Source organism: Salarias fasciatus, chromosome 19 (assembly GCF_902148845.1).
Source record: "Salarias fasciatus chromosome 19, fSalaFa1.1, whole genome shotgun sequence".
In the NCBI taxonomy this organism is placed as follows: Eukaryota; Metazoa; Chordata; class Actinopteri; order Blenniiformes; family Blenniidae; genus Salarias; species Salarias fasciatus.
The window spans coordinates 2,301,129-2,319,690 of record NC_043763.1 but is presented as its reverse complement, the minus strand read 5'-3'; the positions used below and the strand labels follow the sequence as shown (position 1 = coordinate 2,319,690).

Here is an 18,562-nt window from a genome sequence, read left to right as displayed (position 1 = left end):
TTTCCTTCTCGTACATCAGTCAAATAACACGACAAGATGAATAAATGTGGATTTATTTGGGGCACAGTTGGGTTAGATGGAAATGAGGAATGCTGTATATTGCATAGAGAGTCTGAGGATTCTTCAGCTACATATAAACTACAGAACCTTTTCCCGTGTGAAATAAAGTACAGCAGGAGAAACACAAAGTGAATAACATGTAAAGGAATTCTGTCCTACTGCAGTGAAAATACTCAAAATTAATCAGCATTTCCCATTTGGTACATGTTTAAAAAAAAAACTACACTGAGCTACCGTTTCATAACGCATAAAACACAAAGTCTAAAGAACTACTCATTCACCATGTTAATGCTACGACTACTACACTGATTAAATAAGTATAACCTGAAAAAACTTAAGTACAACATGAAAAGACATTCACCAAATCTCTCTAGTTAATGACACCGGTTAACGTTTTGTCCCGTAAAAATATGACGTTTTGGTAAATTTGCACATTGAATTCAAACTAATTCTTTATCACTGATGAAAGTTAGTATTAAGAATAGTAAAACTATTTATTTAAGTCAATAACACATGAATAATTAGCAAATAAAACCAATTTACCTGTATAATTTTGTTCGTTACTTAAAAACATAACCTCATTAAAAAAAGAAAAATTAGAGTGAGGCTAAAAGGGTTATAGCTTAACCTGTTTTGGTTTGTGGGACACATCAAGAACTAGATTCGGTTGGGCAGTGTCATCTCACAGCTGCAGCAGGGAGGGCTGGAGAGCGCCCCCTGCTGAGTAAACGTAGGAACTACCAGAGCGGCAGTTTATCATGGCAGTGATCGACTAGGAGCACACATTCACCAACATCAATAATGAACACAAATGTAAAAAAAGGATAAAAACAAAACCACTACAGATGCAATGGGTTAGTCCAGTGTGAGGAGGTCAGTATAAAAATAGCTAATATATCTCTTTCCAGCGGCTCAGTCATCAGCACACACTGAAACAGGACTCAGGCTGGCTGCAGGCCAGAAACATCAGGACCGGAGGGACTACATCCAAATAAAATCAGTCAAAATCTACAAAGTTCCCCATAATATCAACATCTGGCTTCATGCAGAGCAGTGGTTTTCAAAGTGGGGAGAACGAGAGCCTCGCACCCCGACTCTCACGTCCGTGGCATTTTTTGTTAAATGTTGGACGTCTTGATGTTTTTCACTCATCAGCTGTGATCATTTATGGATGTTGATAAAAAAAAATCACAGCCCTGCTGGTCTTAAATGCCTTTATCTTCATATACAGACGCATCATATGTCGAAAGTACTGAGGCAGCAGTTCAAAGGTTCGAGAGGAACAGTGTTGGTCTCGTTCTTGTGGTTGGTGGAATAGGATGTCACACGCGTGTGAAGACAGACAGCAAATACTTTTGGCAATATCGTTACATACAAGCTACAGATTGTTCTAGAATTTAATTGACTTTTGAAGTTACACTCTCAAAAAATCTCTGTTTTAATAAAAGCTTTAATAATTTTGCAGGGAAAAGGCCCGAAGGCACGGCCGGCCCCACAGTTTGAAAACCACTGTCAGCACTCTTTGTTCAGACTAAAGCTCATAGATAAGACCAAGCTAAATACCAATCAACCTCTAGCTACAAATCTAGCAAAAAAAACTAAACTAAACTCATGCTTACAGGAGCTTGAGAGTGTGTGTTTTCACATTTTTTGTTGGGAAAACTACTGTAAAGTACATTAAAGTAACACGAAGAAGGCTGTAAAGAACGTGTAGAACCTGGTTCTGCTCTCCTCCACTGCAGCGGAACGCTCCTCTCCACGCTACCGAGTTCCTCCGTCTGAATCCGGAAGCTTCACAACGTAAAAGCAACCTAAAAAAAGAGAAGTGTGTCGACAGCAGGCATCACCGACGGCCGTCTTCAGGGCAGGGGTCAGAGTCCAGTCCTGACTCTGTGCATCACAGTGCAAAGGAGTGTGTGTGTGTTTGTGTGTGTGTGTGTGTGTGAGGGAGTGTGTGTTTTCCAGCATTCCAGGAGCTGCGGTAACTGGACCTTCTGGCTGTTGGACCGTGACAGAGTCGTCACGGCGGTGCTTCTTGTGGCAGATAAAGGACTCGGGGACATTCCAGAGGAGACGGGTTCGTCCCTCTTTACCTCTGAAGGGACAACCAGACTCGCTCCGCTCATTCCATCTGATGAAGCCTGAGAGGAGGAAATTCTTTCTTCAGCGTGTCCAGTCGTATTTCGGGAGGAGCCTCGGGGATTCCCGGGGTCAGATGGGGGTCACGCTGAGGTCTTCGGACAGGGAGAAGCCCGAGTCGCGGTCTCGCGTGGGCTTGTCCGCTTTGGTGTGTCTCCGGACGTCCTCGTGTCCGTAGCTGGCGTGGCGTTTCAGCAGCAGCTTGGGCACGCAGGACGCGGAGCTGAGGCCGAGCGCCAGGCCCAGGCCGGTCCCCGAGGACAGGCTCAGGGCGGAGCTGGAGCTGGAGGCGGCCTCCGGGGCTCTGGGGACCACCAGGGGCAGACTCTCCGCCTCGTAGCTCTGCTCGTCGTAGGCGTAGTTGACGTTGCCGCACGGGAAGCTTTGGAGCTTTGCCAGGTCGATTCCGGCCTTCGTGCCGCCGCCCGCCGCCGTCTTCTGGCAGGACGCGCTCTGGGCAGCTTGAGCCTGACAGGAAGCCGCCGGAGCTGAGGAGGTGCTGCTGCCGGGGGGGTTGAGGTAGGTGGCGCCGGCGCCGTCGCAGCCGGCCTCGGGCTTCTCCGCCGCGGGGTCGCAGGTCTGAGGGCCGGACAGCGGCACGGACTGGGTGTGGGCCAGGGTCTTCTTCCCCTTGAAGTTTTCCAAGACCCAGGAGCCGTAGGTTGGGTTCCAGAGGTTCTTGGTCTTGTTCTTCAGCCTCTGGCTCCCCGAGGAGGAGCTGTTCCTGGAGCAGGGCCGGTGCTGAGGGGGCTCGGGGTGGAGCCGGGCGGCGGCGGGGACGGCCTCGGCCCAGGACGGCTCCGGCGCCTCGCGGCAGGACGCCACCTGCTGGTGGACGGGCTGCGTCCTCTGCAGCAGGGGCCTGGCGGGCTGCGGGGGCAGGCAGGGGGGACCCGGGCCCAGCTGGGAGGCCGGAGCCAGGCCGGTGGAGGACGGGCCGGTGGGGCGGATCACCGTGCCGCCATCCTCCTCGCTGCTGGGACCGTATTCCACTGGGAGGGGGGTGTTGATCACATCGGGGTCCTAATGAGGTCAGGAAGGCAGACATTCACACACTGATGCTTCATATCCTCCACAGAGCACAGCTCTGTCTGGAGACGAGAGGCAGAGCCTGGACTCACGGCTCTCTCTGCTGAACACAGCTGTGGGTGAAGCTACCTGAGTGCAGTAGTTGATTCTCTCCAGGATGGTGGAGAAGTTGGGCCGGTGTTCGGGGCAGTGCTGCCAGCACTGGGTCATTATCCGATAGCTGCAGAGAGAAGCACACACACATCATTAAAACATCAAATCATTTACGTTTTAAACACATGGAGTCACGATCACCTCCAGATTTATGCTGATGAACATGTGCTATTCTAACCAAGATTAGGCAGATAATTAATCCACACTTCTACACGTCTTCATATAATACAGAAGGACTCACACTGGCCCCGGGCAGCTTTTCGGAGGGTCCATCCGTCCCCCGCTGGTGACGAACTCCAGGACCTCCTGGTTGGTTTTACAGGGATAGGGCATGTATCCCAGAGAGAGGATCTCCCAGAGCAGCACCCCAAACGACCTGCAGAGGGCGACACACATCAGCCCCTGCTCTTCCTCTGCTCTCCAGGCTGCTGGAGGACCAGCTGAGGACCAGCTCCCGCCAAACCACCAAGCTACTGTTAGACTGACGATTCACAGATCTAATGAGAGGATCAAACCAGCCGATCATAACGATCATCTGAAGATACAGAAACAATCAGCAACATGATAAATCTGGACATTCTGAGTCAAATAAATACAGCAATGTTATAAAAGAGTCAAATATTCGTTAAGATTATTCAAGTGCTGCATCATATGTTCCCCTCATTTCAGCTATAATGACAACTGTCTCACACTATTTTTATTTTTCATAAGCAAACTGCACATCTGCAAGAAAGACTACTGCAGTTATTACATTTTAAAATGCTATTTCAATCATGAAATGATGTATGACAGCATTGTGTTGAACTATTGTTTTGTTATTAGCCTCATTACATTGAAAAAGACCAACATTCTCACATTACTGGTCATTACTACATTAATGGTTGAAACAAAATGCTAATTTAAAAAGTAATCGGGTTCAGTACAGTTCAGATTCTGTCCATTTTCCCCTTTTTTAAGTAAAAAAGTAGAATCTTTTATTACATGTGGATCTGGAGAAGTAGTCTGCTCTTTGAGATTTCTTTTACACGTAAAAAGGAACTTCTCCATAAGATTATTGACTGTGTGTACTCTTTAGATTAGATTATGTTTCCGTTTTTAAACATGGAGTGGATTTTGTAGTAATGTGAGTACTTCTGGTAGTCAGAGGACCATTTTTAAGCGTTCATGCCTTAAATCACAGAGATGAAGAAACACAAGCTGTTATTTGTGATTCGATCTAAAATCAGAGTGGAACATGTTTTCACTGGCGTGAAGAGCCCAGCCGCTCATTAGAGCGGCCCGGCGTTCCCACGGCCGTTCACTGGTGCCGAGTCGCACTGACTCGACTGGAAGCCTCAAGCCGCACTTGTTTTTCCCATCAGTCGGGAGGGATCAGAGCTGAAAACCCATTCCTCTCTAAACAACGCTTCGACTGAATGAGCAACCCGCCTCCTCTTGCATGACTCTGCGGTTGAGCCGCGGTCGACTCCGCGTGTGTTTCCAACACTGTTTTAAAGATCTGCCGTCTATTACACGACATGCACACCCAGATCCTGCCCACACATAAACCAACGGTGCCGCTCCGTCCCCGTTGGTTCCTGAATATCTGAGCGGCTGGGTCATGGGAGCAGCTTCCCTCGGCACTCGCTCTCTCGATAAGCTGCTCCTCAGATGTGCAGCTCTCTGTACGTCTGCCCATTAATACGGGTGTGAGAGCTCCGGTTTGCTTCACACACTGAGGACGGCCCGTCTCTTTTAACACTGCTGAAGAATATGAGGCATCTTCCAGTGCCAGCCTGTTTTCCATTTGTAAAGCGGACATCTGGCGTTGATGGCTCACCGCCATAAGAAATATTTCAATAAGTGTGTGGTTAACAGCATGAACACATGAAAGAAGAACAACGAACCAGGAGCTCCTCGAAATAACATCTCATTTAATAAAACGTGTCAAAGTGAGACATGAAGCCAGACTCCGGCCTTTCTAAGGATCAATGGCGGATCAGGGACAGTTAGTGGAGCTATAAACTTTAACGAGCATGATCTCAATCTCTTTCATACCACGTGTCCGTCTTGCAGGTGAAGATTCCCTCCATGAAGGCCTCCGGCGGCATCCATTTGACCGGCAGCATGGCGCGGCCGCCCTTCCTGTAGTAACTGGCTCTGAGGAAGGAGGACAGCGCCGTTCAGACCGTTATGCTCCCGCCCTGCTGGTCCGGCCTGTGGAGGCTCACCTGTAGATGTCCCTCGCCATGCCGAAGTCCCCGATCTTGGCCACTCTGTCGGGACCGGGACACGTCAGCAGGCAGTTCCTGGCAGCGATGTCCCTGAAAACAGGAAGTTCAGCTTCAGGCGGATCTCTACAGGAAAAGTGGACATTTTCTCCAGCAGCTGGGTGATTATGGAAAACTGGTAGACTGAAAACAATGTTTTTGTTCTTTAGTGACTTCAGTGATTAACCTGATCTGATTTAACCTCAACACTCATTTACATTCCTCCCGAAAACACAAACAGCTTTGTTCCAGCTGCTGTTGTTCAAATTAAGAGGATAAAACACATGATTTCTATTTCATTATCTGATCTTTATCCATTCTTTGGATTCTAAAGGGTTTGCGTCTGTTTTGCACATCGTGAATATTTTTATTTCATATTAAACTCTTGTTTGCTCAGACCTGTTCATGAATTTGTTTTGTTTAACAGGAAGTGTTTGTTTTCCTTCATATCAACTTTAAAAGCTCATTTACGCAAATGTGGATGAAATGCAAGAATCTCCTGCTTTAGAACAGTGATTTAAGTGTGAGAACATCTATTTTTCAGTCCTGGAAACAGTGCTGTTGAAGTGTTTGTGCAGCAGGAAGCACTCTTCGGAGCGCGCCTCCTCTCCAGCCGCTCTTCACCGTAATGACTCCCAAACCTGTGGATGAAGTGATTCTCCTCCAGGTAGCGGCAGCCGCAGGCGATGTCTCGGGCCATCCGCAGCAGCTCCCGCATGGAGAGCGACGAGCTGTGGCCCTGAACGCAGCACAGCTCGGTTCAGTGAGGGCAACACACACACACACACACTGGTACTGAACCCGACAGAAAGACGTACGGCTCGCGGTCTGTTCTGTCTGAGGAAGCTCTTCATGTCTCCTCCGGTCATCAGCTCCAGCAGGATGAAACGTGGCAGGATGTTGAGGCTCACGCCGATGCAGCGCACGATGTTCTCATGGCTGAACTTGCTGTGCAGACAAACAACAGACAGTGTAAAGATTGGGCTTAGCGTCTATTTGTCCCATTAAAGGGCGTTACAAAGAGGATAAACACCCTAATAACCGGTGTGATCAGACAGTAAATGCAGAGAGAGAGAGAGGGAAAACACAGCTTCAGCCTCTTAACGGTAAATCTCGGGAATGTCGAGGAGATAATGCTCCAACAGATGTGAAATCATCTGTTCTTGTTTTGGACTGCGTGAAGGAATCAGGCTGCTCATCAAGAGTAAGGAAAGTTCATCCAGAAACCGAGCTCAAACCAGGGATTCACTCACTGCGAGGCAGGACTGCAAACCACTACACCGTGACAAGGCTCCAGCCTCACGGCTACAGGGACAACTTGTAATAAATCAAATGATTGTTATTAAATTAACGCTAACTGAGTGAGGTTTCTTCCATGGGCAGGTGTGTTTTAGATTTTTTTTTTTTTTTAATCTTAAAATGCATTAAATAAAAGCTTAAAATCCACTGTGTTTGAATTAGCATGGCCTTAGAATGGGCCTGATGGGACGGGCGGCTGGTTGATATTATCTGATTTCACGGTTCAGGGACGAGTCAGACCGCAGTAATGCCGTCTGGGGGAGAAATCTGGGTTTGATTCTCCTTTAAAAATATCCTCTTCCTCCACGGCGAGCTGCTCGACAGTCACTGACTCTCCTCCTTCCTTCACCCCGGCCGCCGCTCACACTGCTGAGACTTTCCACAGACAGACCAGACAAGCCGATGATTTCCCACTGGGTGTGTGTGTGTGTGTGTGTGTGTGTGTGTGTGTGTGTGAGGAACGTCGCATGTTGTTGCTGTTGTTCCTTCAAAGGATGGGACGTGTTAACAAACTGTCTCGTGTGAGAAAAAGCCTGATTAACCAAAGCTGCTCTCATTGTGAATCGTATTTTCCGTTTCTGCGCTGACGTCTCTGGAGTGTTTGATCTGGGCTCTCACGCGTTCGGAGAGGCGACCAGACAAAAGCCTTTATTTAAATTAGAAACTTGTCTTTCATCAACGTCTTAATCAGAGAAAATCACCGTGAAGGAAGGAGAATCACGAGCGGAATATTTGTCCTGTGATCAACCCAGCGACCCTCCAGACGTGTTTGTTTCTCAGCCTGCTCATTAGGACGCCGGCGCTCCATCTCCCACAGGTCATCCAGTCCTGACCCTGGTTTTCATTTCACCGCATGGAGTCCGAGCTGAAAGGACATCGCTCTGACACCGCGGGAAAAGTCCCAGCACGCATTGCAGGGGGTGCCGGACCCCTCTGGACTAAAGGGCGCCGGGTTTCTCTGTATAAGTTGAACACTTTGAAGGAGACGGCAGCAAAACGTGACTTTTCTCCCCAGACTGGCAGAGCCCGGCCGCGGAGCACAGAGAGCGGAGAACAGCTCCAGCAGCGGCTCACCGCACCTCATAATCAGCGCCTCCATCAGGAAATCCATTTCATCTTGTTCCGAGCAGATTTCTGGAAGAGTCTGCAGAGCAGAAAGAATCAGAAGTTAGGAGGAAATGCATTATTGAAGCTAATCAGCAGAGCATTGAGCGGCAGAGAAAGCTCACTCAGCTCCTCCTTTGTTACGCCGAAAAGCTTTTAAACAGAACGCAGAGCGTCGGGCCTTTTACTTCTCTCATGCAGCCATGTCACTTTATCTTTGAGTAGTATGCTTTTTTTTATTTATAAAAAGAAAGAATGGAAAGCAACTGCAACTTTAAATAAACAGATTCCTCCATTCCTGTGACCTTTACATGTTCAGGATATAAGCTGCTCTCTGTGGGAAGCTGTGCGGCGGTTTGTATTAATAAAGCAGCTCCTGCCGAGGCGCCGTCACCCAACATTACAGCGCAATGTGTCGGAACGAGCCTCAGCAGGTGTGACCTGACCTTTATGGCCACCTGCATCGGGCCGCCGTCGCCGCTCATCCCCAGGACCTGTCCTTCGTACACTTCGCCGAACGCGCCGTGGCCGAGCGCCCTGGAAGCAAGCGGGGCGAGAGCAGAGCCCGGTGAGCGGGACGGCGCGGGGACTGCGTGTTCTCCACGCTCGCCTCGTTACCTGAGGAGCGTGATGTTCCTGCGCGGCACCTCCTTCAGCTCGCTGAGCGACGCCGCCTTGCCGGCGAAGCAGTAGTTTGGGTTGTAGTCCGTCATGATGGTGGAGGAGCGGATCTTGCTCAGCTTGTACTCCGGGCTCTGCAGGCGGCCCCGGACGGCGTGCAGCTCGTTCTTCCTGCGGTACCACACTGCGGACCAGCACAGGACAGGCGTTTCTACACGTCCTCCATGAAGGAAGAGTCCAAACTGTAGCCAGGAACCCCAGACCGGCACGTGAGAGGCGGAGGAACTCCCTGACGGTGTGCTGGGCGGAGGAGCAGCAGCACGAGGAGGGATCCCCACATCCCCACGCCGCCAGCAGCAGAGCAGAGAGCTCCGGTCCGGAGCTCTGTCTGTCCAGGACCTCAGCCCGTCTCTGTGGGGGGGGGCCTCTCGCTTGCTGCTCCTCGCCTCTCTGTCCCAGGGAGTCCGGACTCACCCGCCACGGAGCATGGAGGCAGGCCGAGTCCCCGATGCAGGTGGGTAGTCTGCCGGGGAGGGGGGGCGTTGCGTGCAGGTAAGAGGAGCCGTCGAGCCATCGCCCGGTGCAGATGCTAGGGACTCGGGGAGGGGGGGGAGTGGGGAGGGAGGGGGATGGGGTGAGGGTGTGGAGGAGGAGGAGGAGAGGGAGGAAGGAGGTGGAGGAAGAGGAGGAAGAGGAGCAGGACGGGGGTGCAGGAGATGGGGCGCCCAGGGAACAGACTACCTCCCTGCATGGGGGAGAGCTCAGGTGAAGAGACACCGTTAACCTGAAAGGTGTGTGTGCGTGAGTGCGTGTGTGTGTGTGTGTGTGTTGATGAACACAGCCCTTCTTGACACTTCGTAAAAGGAAATAAAGCGTTACTGTCGTCACCCGCTGTGTGTTTAGTGACTGATTTATTTACTTCACACAGTGCAGATCCTTACAAGACAATCACTCAAACCTCACCAGTCTCTAGAAAAAGTCTTTCTGTTCTCAGTGTGGTCCTCACCAATAGAACATTACACATTTGTTCAAAGCACAGACAGTGAAATGTTCATTCTTGATTGGAAAAAGCCGTTTTGAGCTGATGATTCTTCTACATCTGCAGATCCAGTGAAGAAGTCATTGTTGCTCATATGGAAATTCCGAGTCCGTCTTCTCTTCCTAAATGAGAATCTGTCTTTATTAACGCTGGTACTGGTGTCTGTTCTCTCCTGTTCTGAATCAGCATCACTGTCACTGCATCTGATAAATAAGTCCTTCTGCTTGACAGACTCAATAAGCTGCAAACAGCAAACACACCCTCCGTCATAATGCCCACAGCCTGAACCCTCGTCTGCACATCTCATTTACTCTCACGTATTCTGGTTTTCATTTATTTGTCTCGGGCCGCTGAACATTTCCTTTTCTAAAACATTATTATTCTAATCCCAAAACAATCAGGTGTGATTAAAGTGGCACGCTGAGTTTCGGTCCTCCTGATATCCGCTCATCTGGGTCTCCACTGACTCCGCCACTCTGAATGAGACCCTCATGACATTTCTTTTGTTTCGGGCTGACAGTTTCAGAGAGATATCAGGACGAAATGAAGTGGGAGTCGAAGAATTCCTCCCTGACTCAACAGCTAAATGAGGAGTGAGTGGATGAATCAGACCAGGCCTATTAGGAATCTTCCTCTGAGCTCCCAGAATGCCAGCTCCATAACTCTGCTCTGCTCGTTCTGTTATTGGATGGAAAATGAACATGTTGCTCAGACCTCACTGAAGGTAAAGGTGCGTCTCGCCCTTTCTGCTGTCAGCTGGTCTCAGTCTTGGTCCTGGGAACCCGGCTCCCTGCTCCGACACGCCTGACTCACATGAGGAGGCCATCCTCATCAGGCTGAGGAGAAGCTCAAAAACAAGCCCCGGCTTCAGGAAGCTCTGGTTCACATCAGCATCCCTGAAACCATTCACTGTTCCTATTCCATCTGTCAGAGACTCGAGATGCTCGTTTCATGCCTGGTTCTTTTGTGTTCGAGTCCAGAGAACTCAGCTAGAGGCACGGACTCCTCCAGAGGCCCTGAAACGAAGTGTAGATTCATCACAACTGACTGTGGGAAAGACGGAGCCGAGCGGCGGCGAGGTTAAAGAAAGGACGAGCGAGAGAGAGAGAGGATCAGAGAGAGAGGGAGAGAGAACCTGCGGTACCCAAACATCTTCAACTCAACCACAAGTGTCAGGATTTCCTCCTCCAGATGTCATAAAAGCTGACAAAGGTGCCAAAAAGAAAGAGTTACTGGGTGTATCATCCCTCACTGTCCTAAAACACTGCAAACGATAACAGACTAAAACCTGCACCCCTGTTTTTAACACACACGTCCTGTTCCTGTCTCACGGCTGCAGTTAGCAAAGCAAGGTTTAAGATATAAGTCCGCATGTTCAGCAACTTCTGCAACCTGTTAACAGGAATCAGAGGGAATGAAGCCTCCTGTCCCTCTGTGACCGTCCTGCTTTCAGCGTCACACACAATGACAGCTACACAAAACAATTAGCGATTAATTCCCTAAATATTCCCATTGATGCAGAAAAAGTGAAGCATTTTACAGCACATCACAGTGTCTAATGACGGTGGATGAAGTCCTCCCAGAGATTCAACCCCGTCCTCGTCCAACCTCTGGATGTGTCCCGTAAATACACCGTCGTCATGATATCAACATTCAGGATATACCGATCACAAGAGACATTTCAGAATGAGTTCATACCGGCTGGCAGGAGGCGGCAGAAACCCGGGAAACATTCAATAAGCTGGATCAAACTCTAAACTCACACATGGGGAACAGACATTCAGGGGTTTTTTTTTTGTATCTGGTTAAAATTTGGTGCAAGAACGTCAATAAGTATAAATTTCACAATCAGTATGAAGCAGTTAATCATTGGAGGAGTTAACCAGATGGTTTTCACTCCTTCGACTAACAGGACAGTCTTACAGTTTAAATAAGAAGCAAATCTCTGCATGTTTGTCTGCTGCCCCCCCCCCCCCCCCCGTGGCTCTTTAGCGCCCCCTGCAGGAGGCTTCCTCCACAGATAGCAGAGGAACTGCACTTCCTTCATGAGAAACAGGCTCCTGCCCTCCAGATCCTCCACATCGCAGTGCTTTGATGAAGTCGCTGTCTCACAGCTGAACACTTCTCTGATTTGCTGGACTGTTATCTGAGAGGACCAACGCCCGCGGCTCCGGCCGTTTGACATCAGTTCCTCATTTCCCCGTCCTCTTCAGGTCTGTGTAACGCAAATGTTTCCTCTTGTCAGGCAGAGAGTCACGGTGACTGAGATTCCATGTAATCTCACCTGCGGGCGAGACTGAGGGGAGGTGCTGCTGAACGTCTACGCTCGGAGCTTTTTATAGTCCGTGGAGTGTGTGGAGTGTGTGACTGTTCCACTGAACGGAGCACAGAAACATCCCGGAGTTCAACAATCGCGCTCAGGAAGCAGCCCGGCGCTGGTTCTGCAGGCCGTGGCGAAGCAGTTCTCAGTTCAGACCCGCCTCCTTCCCGCTGCGCCTTCTGGCAGCTGCTCCGTCCCTCCGGTTAGTAACATCTGGACACGCAAGTGTGTGTGTGTGTGTTTCAGTGTGTGTGTGTGTGTGTGTGTGTGTGTGTGTGTGTGTGTGTGTGTGTGTGTGTGTGTGTGCGTCCAGCTGCGCTCACAGCCGGTGGAAGGTGGTGGGCACGGACTGCGCGCACAGCTGGACGAGTCTCTTACTGAGGAGGACGCCGGCGCAGACCAGGGCGACGCCGCTCAGCGTGGTGGAGATGACCACGGCCAGGATCAGCGAGGTGGACATCTGGCCCTGCGGCGCCGGGCCCTGCGGGGGCGCTGGGGAGACCGGAGGACGGGTTACCACACCTTCCACTCACTCACACGTCACTCTCCAGGCCTGTTTCAGGACGGCGGCAGTGGCGTACCGGCGGCGCCGACGCACGTGACGTTGTCTCCGGCGAGGACTTGGTCCTCGTCGCACAGGCAGAGGACGAGGTGGGAGTCCTCCTCCCGCCGGCAGCTCTGCGACTGGCAGTGGCTGCAGTTCAGCTGCACCTTGATGTCACACTCGCCGTGGCTCTCCATGGCTGCAAACACAGCAACACATCGCTCATCAGGACCAGAATTCAACAGGCACACCACTTTTCTGATTCTCGCCTTCTTCTGAAAAAATACTTCACGAGTTGCAGAGATTTTCTCTCGTTTTTGCTTTTTTTGTTTCATGTAATTGTGCAAAAAGTGCACTTTAATCCTCACAAACATCAGTATTTTTCCCGGCACCTTACATTAAATGTACTTTAAACACAATTATTGGTCTTTGACACTGAAGATACCGGCTTCCTGACATGTTTCATTCAACACGGACCGAAACAAAGCGTTCTTATTTCTTCAAGCATGCTCTGAATCAAAGGTAAATGAAGCTCGTTCCTTCTTTTAAACTAATAAACCACATGTTTCATTCAGAGATTGAATTTGTGAAGCCTGACTGTTGTAATGCGATCACGTTTCTCTCCGGCCTTTGACTCGTCTTTCATGCTGCCCGCCAGGTCAGAGCGTTGCTGAGCAGCAGCCGGCGTCTTTCACATGAGCGCCACAGCAAAGTGGCTGCATGAGGCTGCACATTAGTGGAGCACCTTCCTGTTCGCCCCCCTGAACCAGTCAGATCTCCAGGAAAACACTTCATACATGCACGAGCAGCGGAGATAACGAAACGCACGCTGCTTCTATCATCGCAGAAAACGACAACACTACGTCCCACCTGTGCAGTTTTCAACAGAACAGCGGGGTTTTCGTCACCTGTGTGCTGCTCCTCCTCCTCATCATGTGAGGCTGTAAAATGAGGCGTTTGGGACGGAGTCGTACCGGCAAGGGGCTGCAGGAAAATCTCCCCCATCGGATGCATGAAGGAGATCCCGTTCTGCCCGTCGGCCGTCAGCTCGTCCGTCGGCGCGGCGTCGCCTCCTGGACAACGAGTCGAGGTCTGATGGTTTATGCTTGTCAGAAGTGATCATTATAAACATATCTGTCAGTACTGTGGAACGAAAACACGGTTTTACATTCCAGAGCAAAGTGATCTGCTGGATCCGAGGCCGAGAAACCAACAGAACGGAAAGAGATTATATCTCCCGTCATTATTCCAGACACCACGGAGCGTCCGGGTGCCGGAGGACAGACGTGGCGGTCCTGGACGATGTCCGCACCTCTGTATCCTCCTCCGCCTCCTCCGGCTGTGCACGCTCCTCCTCCTCCTCCAAAACCGCCAAAAGTGGACCAGCCCAGCCTGGACACCGCCAGGGGACAGGAGGACCCCCCCTCTGCTCCGTCCTCCAGAGACTTCCCGGCCCCTGGGGCGGTGGAGGGGACACCCCTCCAGCCCCCGCCTCCACCTGGCGGCAAACAAACAGGGATCACATCAAACACGAGTCCGCAACCGTCACATCATTTACGCATCTCTCTCACCAAAACAACGGGTTCAAACAAACTGACTCAGCCTGAAAATAAAGACAAACATGCTCGCAATCAGAAAAAGATCATCAGTTTGGTTTTCATAAGTTTGCAGCTGGAATCTAAGGCGTCTGGTGAGAACAAATATTTTGAAAAGTCGGACAAACCCGTTTTTACAGGCTTGTTAAACATTTGACGAGTTGTGAAGTCGTCCTGTTTTGGGTTTCCTCTTCCAGCTGCATTACCGTGAGCTCTGAGCGCCAAAGCAACAAGCCTGTTGAAAGATCCACAAGTGTGAGAATCTGAGCCCCGATCCGGGAGGGAAGTGTGGAGCGGGATGCTGGCTGTTATGGGTTTGGACAAATGAGAACAAGCCAGTGAACAGCAGCGGGTCGGAGGGCAGAGTGTGTGTGTGTGTAATCTTCTTCCTGGACTTTCTGCATGCGGAGATTTGTAACAGCAGAGATGGAAACTCTTTCTACTTCCTGGTTGGAAATAGGTCACCTGACCAGGAAGGAGGAAGCAGGAGGTTTTTCAACATGGCCGCCGCAGCTGTTCAATGCACAAAGCTGTAGTTTGAATAAAAGCAGCGCCACCTGGACTTCTTCTGCTTCCATCTTGATGAGTAAGCCCCGCCCCCAAACACAAACGAACCAATAGCATTCAACAACGGTAAAGAGCGGAGCTGGTCTGATCATGTGAGGTGGTCTTCGTCTCGGAGGACGAGCCCCCAGGTCCCAGAGCCTGCAGAGGATTCATCTGCCTGTTTAACTGCAGTGGCGTTGGCCTGGCGCCACATCTGCCCCCCCCCCCCCCCCCCCCACACACACACACACAAACACACACACACACACACACACACACACACGGGATCCTGCTGGTGGCTGCAGACTCAGCATCTTGATTCGGACGAGGCAATCAGAGCGAGACGCTGCCAGCTGGCGCCTCGGCAGGGAAATCAGCGCGCCTCATAAAAGCCGTGATTTTCTAAGGACTAGGGGCTCAGTCTTCAGTCTGGACGGAGCGAGGTCCGAGGACGCGGGGGCGTGTCCTCCTCCCGGTCTGGGTTCAGCTAACGGAGGCGTACAGGGAGGAATGTCTGCTCCGAGATCTTAGAAACAATATACACGTCTGGCAGAGCGATTCCAGTTTAATATATGAATATGGTGAATATGGTGCAGAGAGAGTTTCCAGTAGAGCTGGACAGGTGAAAGGTTCAGGGAAGTTATCCTGAGCCTCCTGGAGGAGCCCCAATAAGCCCTAAAATATTTAAAATGGTTCAGCTTCTCTTTACAGAACTGAACAATGGAATCTGGATAAATTAAAAAAAAATATTATCAAAAATATCTTTTATTCAAACACTGATCGGAATTTTTGAAGCCAATAAGTTTGTTTTTATATTTTGACCTTTTTTCTTCAAGTCAAACTGCCACAGCTAAAAGTTCAGATTGTTTTTGTGATATCTGTGGTTTATAGATAGAGACGTTTCTGACAGACGGCGAACAAAGCTTTCATGGTTAAAACAAACAACAATTCAAGCAGTAACTTGAATGTTTTCTGCTGGCTTTAAACTTACAGAGAAGCTTTAGATTCAATAAGGCAGAGGAATGGAGACAGAGCGGAAAACAAAGGTTGAACCAGCACACGATGAAGAGCCGTAATCTCCTCTGAAGGGCAGAAAAACACCGGTTTCAAACGAATAACACGCTTCCTGAGGGAGTTTTAGAGTTCACACACACACACACACACACACACACACACACACACACACACACACACACACACACACACACACACACCCTTCTCCTCTCAGTCTGGTCTTTATCAGCCTCACGGAGGATTCACTGAGACGAGACGAGCGATGCTCTGACTGCGCCGGTCAGAGCCGATTTACCCACAATGCTTTTTCACCAGGAATCCTCTCTGCATGTATGTGCTGTTTGAACCCGAGGGTGAAGCAGAAACCTGAGCCACATAGATCCTATTATCTATGTCTGAGAACACACACACACACTTCAGACCTTAAACACACACAGAGGAAACCCTGTCGCCTCCACTCACACCTTCCTCATTCAGAGCCGCTGAGAGTCTGCAGAAGGTCATCAGGGTCGCCCAGAACCACCACTGGGAAACTGGTCGCAGTGTGTGTGTGTGTGTGTGTGTGTGTGTGTGTGTGTGTTGTGTAAAGTTTGATAGTCTCTTCTGGAATGCTGTTTTTGTATGAAGTCAGGGGATAAAGCAAACCCAATGTCAGCACACGGAGAAGCTATTGTTTTGCTGTGTGAAAGAAACTGTTGCTCTTTCTTCATCCTGACTGTTTCACAGCCTCCACATAACCCTCAGCTCCTGAAAAACAACTCCCATCAGCCACCTGGACTGCTGCTGGGACTCGCCGATGCCCCTGCGGTGTGACAGGCATTAGTCATGACGTCCTGCAGGACAGCTCAGCCTTGACTTTGTCCACATGACATCCCGGTCGTTTCCTGTGACCTGCGTCAACCAAACGTGAATTCCACTCAAACCCGCGACCCAGGAGCAGCTGCCGAGCTTTGCTGGTGTTGACGGTGGTGAAGTGCAGCTGCTACCTGCCGCCCCGGTTCGACCACTGGTGCTGGGAGCGTTGGTGCTGTTCTCAAACTGCTCCAGAGGGATCTGGTCCAGGCTGGACTCGGGGTCCTCCATGTAGGAGTTTCCTCCTCCTCCAGCGGCGATCAGCAAAGGAACCAGATCACCTCCCTCCATCTGACTCAGCCAGGGTGCATAGAGGCAGAGGGGAGGGATGAGTTAGACGACAATGGACCAGAAAAGGTAAAGGGATATAAAACACACACACACACACATATATGTGCATGTCCATCTCTTTCTGAAACTGAACACAGATCAGTTTCCAGTTATGTCTGAACGCGACCCAGCAGCTCTCTGGATTAACCTGCAGGCTCGTCCCCTGCCTGAAGCCCACAAACCCCCAGAAACCATCGAGAGAAGCGTCTTTTGTCACCTTGAAGACGTAGGTGGCGCCCCCGCCGCCGCCTCCGCCCCCCGCCCACTCTGCGCCGGCCTCCGTCCGCAGGTTGTCTTCAATCACAGACGACTCGCCGAGGCAGATCTTCTGGGTGTGAGGATTCCTCTGCAGCGTCAGGAGAGAGAGAGTCAGAGAGGGACTTCACAGAAACATGAATCCAGGCGGAGGGAGACCCCCCCCCCCCCCCCCCCCCCCCCCCCCACCCTCACCCCGGGGCACGCGTCCTCTCCCTGGTGGCCCACCAGGATGTACAGCGTCTCTCCTTTCTCCAGAGGAAATATGGCGGATATGAAGACGCCGTGGTTGCGTTTGTTGTGGTTCTTGGCTCCTTTCCCGCCTGCAGCCCCGTAAGCAGAGATCCTGCGGGAGATCAGGCGGGGGTTGGATTCTGTCAGCCAAGCTTTTACAGGTCGAAAGAAGACACACGAGCAGCTTTGCAGAGAAAAAAGCCGCTGAAGTTTGGATTGATCCTAAATGAGCCTCATGAATCCAACATCTGTGTTAAAGTGTGTCACCTGTGTCTCCCTCATGTATTTATTGCCGTCTCTTCTGACTGTCGGCGCCAGATCGTTAATTTACGTTCCTGTTCCTGTCTCAACATCTCGCGCTCTCCTTGTGTGTGTTTTGGATTTCTCCTCTTTCTGGACCTTCGGCCTGACTGCTGGATAATCCAATCAGATCTGGTCTCAGACACCTTCGCCCTGATCTTTCGAATAAACGATTTGAACCGTTTCCCTTGTGCGAGTCTGCTTTTGGTTTCACCATGATCCGTGACTGACGGATCTGGAAGGACAATCAATAATAAAACCACTGGCAGAACCGCTGGCTCAAACAAACAAGATGAGACAGGAAATATAAAAGCAATAGATCACCGATCCATTTTCTCTGACTCCCTCAGCCAGTCTGCACCGCAAACTAATAAATCCTGCTAAAAAGCTTGAAAATGCATATTTTCCTTTCTGCTGGAATGCATATAAAAGTAGAGAGTGGAATCCTTCATGCCTCAGCTTTGCAGGAAAGATGGAGGATTTCTCAGGAAAGACGCTCAAAGCTGGATTTGCTGCCTTATATCTGAACTTCTGACCTTCATTTCAGAATTACTGTCTCTCATGCTGATTGAATTGCACTTAGCCTTCTGGGAAATGCGTCTGGAGCGGCTTCCTTACAGGTATCTGTTTGTGGCAGGCACCCTCCACATCTGCACTCCCCTCAGCGAGCCCTCCTTCGCCACCGTCACGCTGACGTTCGTGTTCCGGTAGGTGCTGTCGCACTGGGCCTGGGTCGGACCCTGAGGCCCGCTGGCGCCGCATGAGTTAAACCACCAAGTCATCAGAGACACTTCTGCAGAGAGAGGACCGAGAAAGAAGTGAAACGTGAAAAAAAAATAATAATACAGGGTGAAATACCAAGGTCATTGTTCAAAAGGA

The 18,562-nt window shown here is 50.4% G+C and overlaps 1 protein-coding gene across 1 annotated transcript in view; it reads right to left on the bottom strand.

The window, feature by feature from the left end:
- Window positions 1-56: 56 nt before the first annotated feature.
- ltk (leukocyte receptor tyrosine kinase) overlaps window positions 57-18,562 on the bottom strand; it is an 85,895-nt gene continuing 67,389 nt past the window's right edge. Inside the window, exons 12-29 of the mRNA XM_030116845.1 lie at window positions 18,302-18,476; window positions 17,345-17,495; window positions 17,112-17,240; window positions 16,699-16,855; window positions 13,870-14,055; window positions 13,532-13,630; window positions 12,595-12,756; window positions 12,392-12,505; window positions 8,652-8,838; window positions 8,480-8,570; window positions 8,009-8,073; window positions 6,449-6,578; window positions 6,272-6,369; window positions 5,592-5,684; window positions 5,419-5,520; window positions 3,623-3,757; window positions 3,358-3,448; window positions 57-3,222 (exon numbers count right to left, since the gene is read on the bottom strand). Of these exons, the coding sequence (XP_029972705.1) occupies window positions 2,272-3,222; window positions 3,358-3,448; window positions 3,623-3,757; window positions 5,419-5,520; window positions 5,592-5,684; window positions 6,272-6,369; window positions 6,449-6,578; window positions 8,009-8,073; window positions 8,480-8,570; window positions 8,652-8,838; window positions 12,392-12,505; window positions 12,595-12,756; window positions 13,532-13,630; window positions 13,870-14,055; window positions 16,699-16,855; window positions 17,112-17,240; window positions 17,345-17,495; window positions 18,302-18,476 (3,116 nt within the window). The 3' untranslated portion in view covers window positions 57-2,271. The remainder of the gene's footprint in view (window positions 3,223-3,357; window positions 3,449-3,622; window positions 3,758-5,418; window positions 5,521-5,591; window positions 5,685-6,271; window positions 6,370-6,448; window positions 6,579-8,008; window positions 8,074-8,479; window positions 8,571-8,651; window positions 8,839-12,391; window positions 12,506-12,594; window positions 12,757-13,531; window positions 13,631-13,869; window positions 14,056-16,698; window positions 16,856-17,111; window positions 17,241-17,344; window positions 17,496-18,301; window positions 18,477-18,562) is intronic.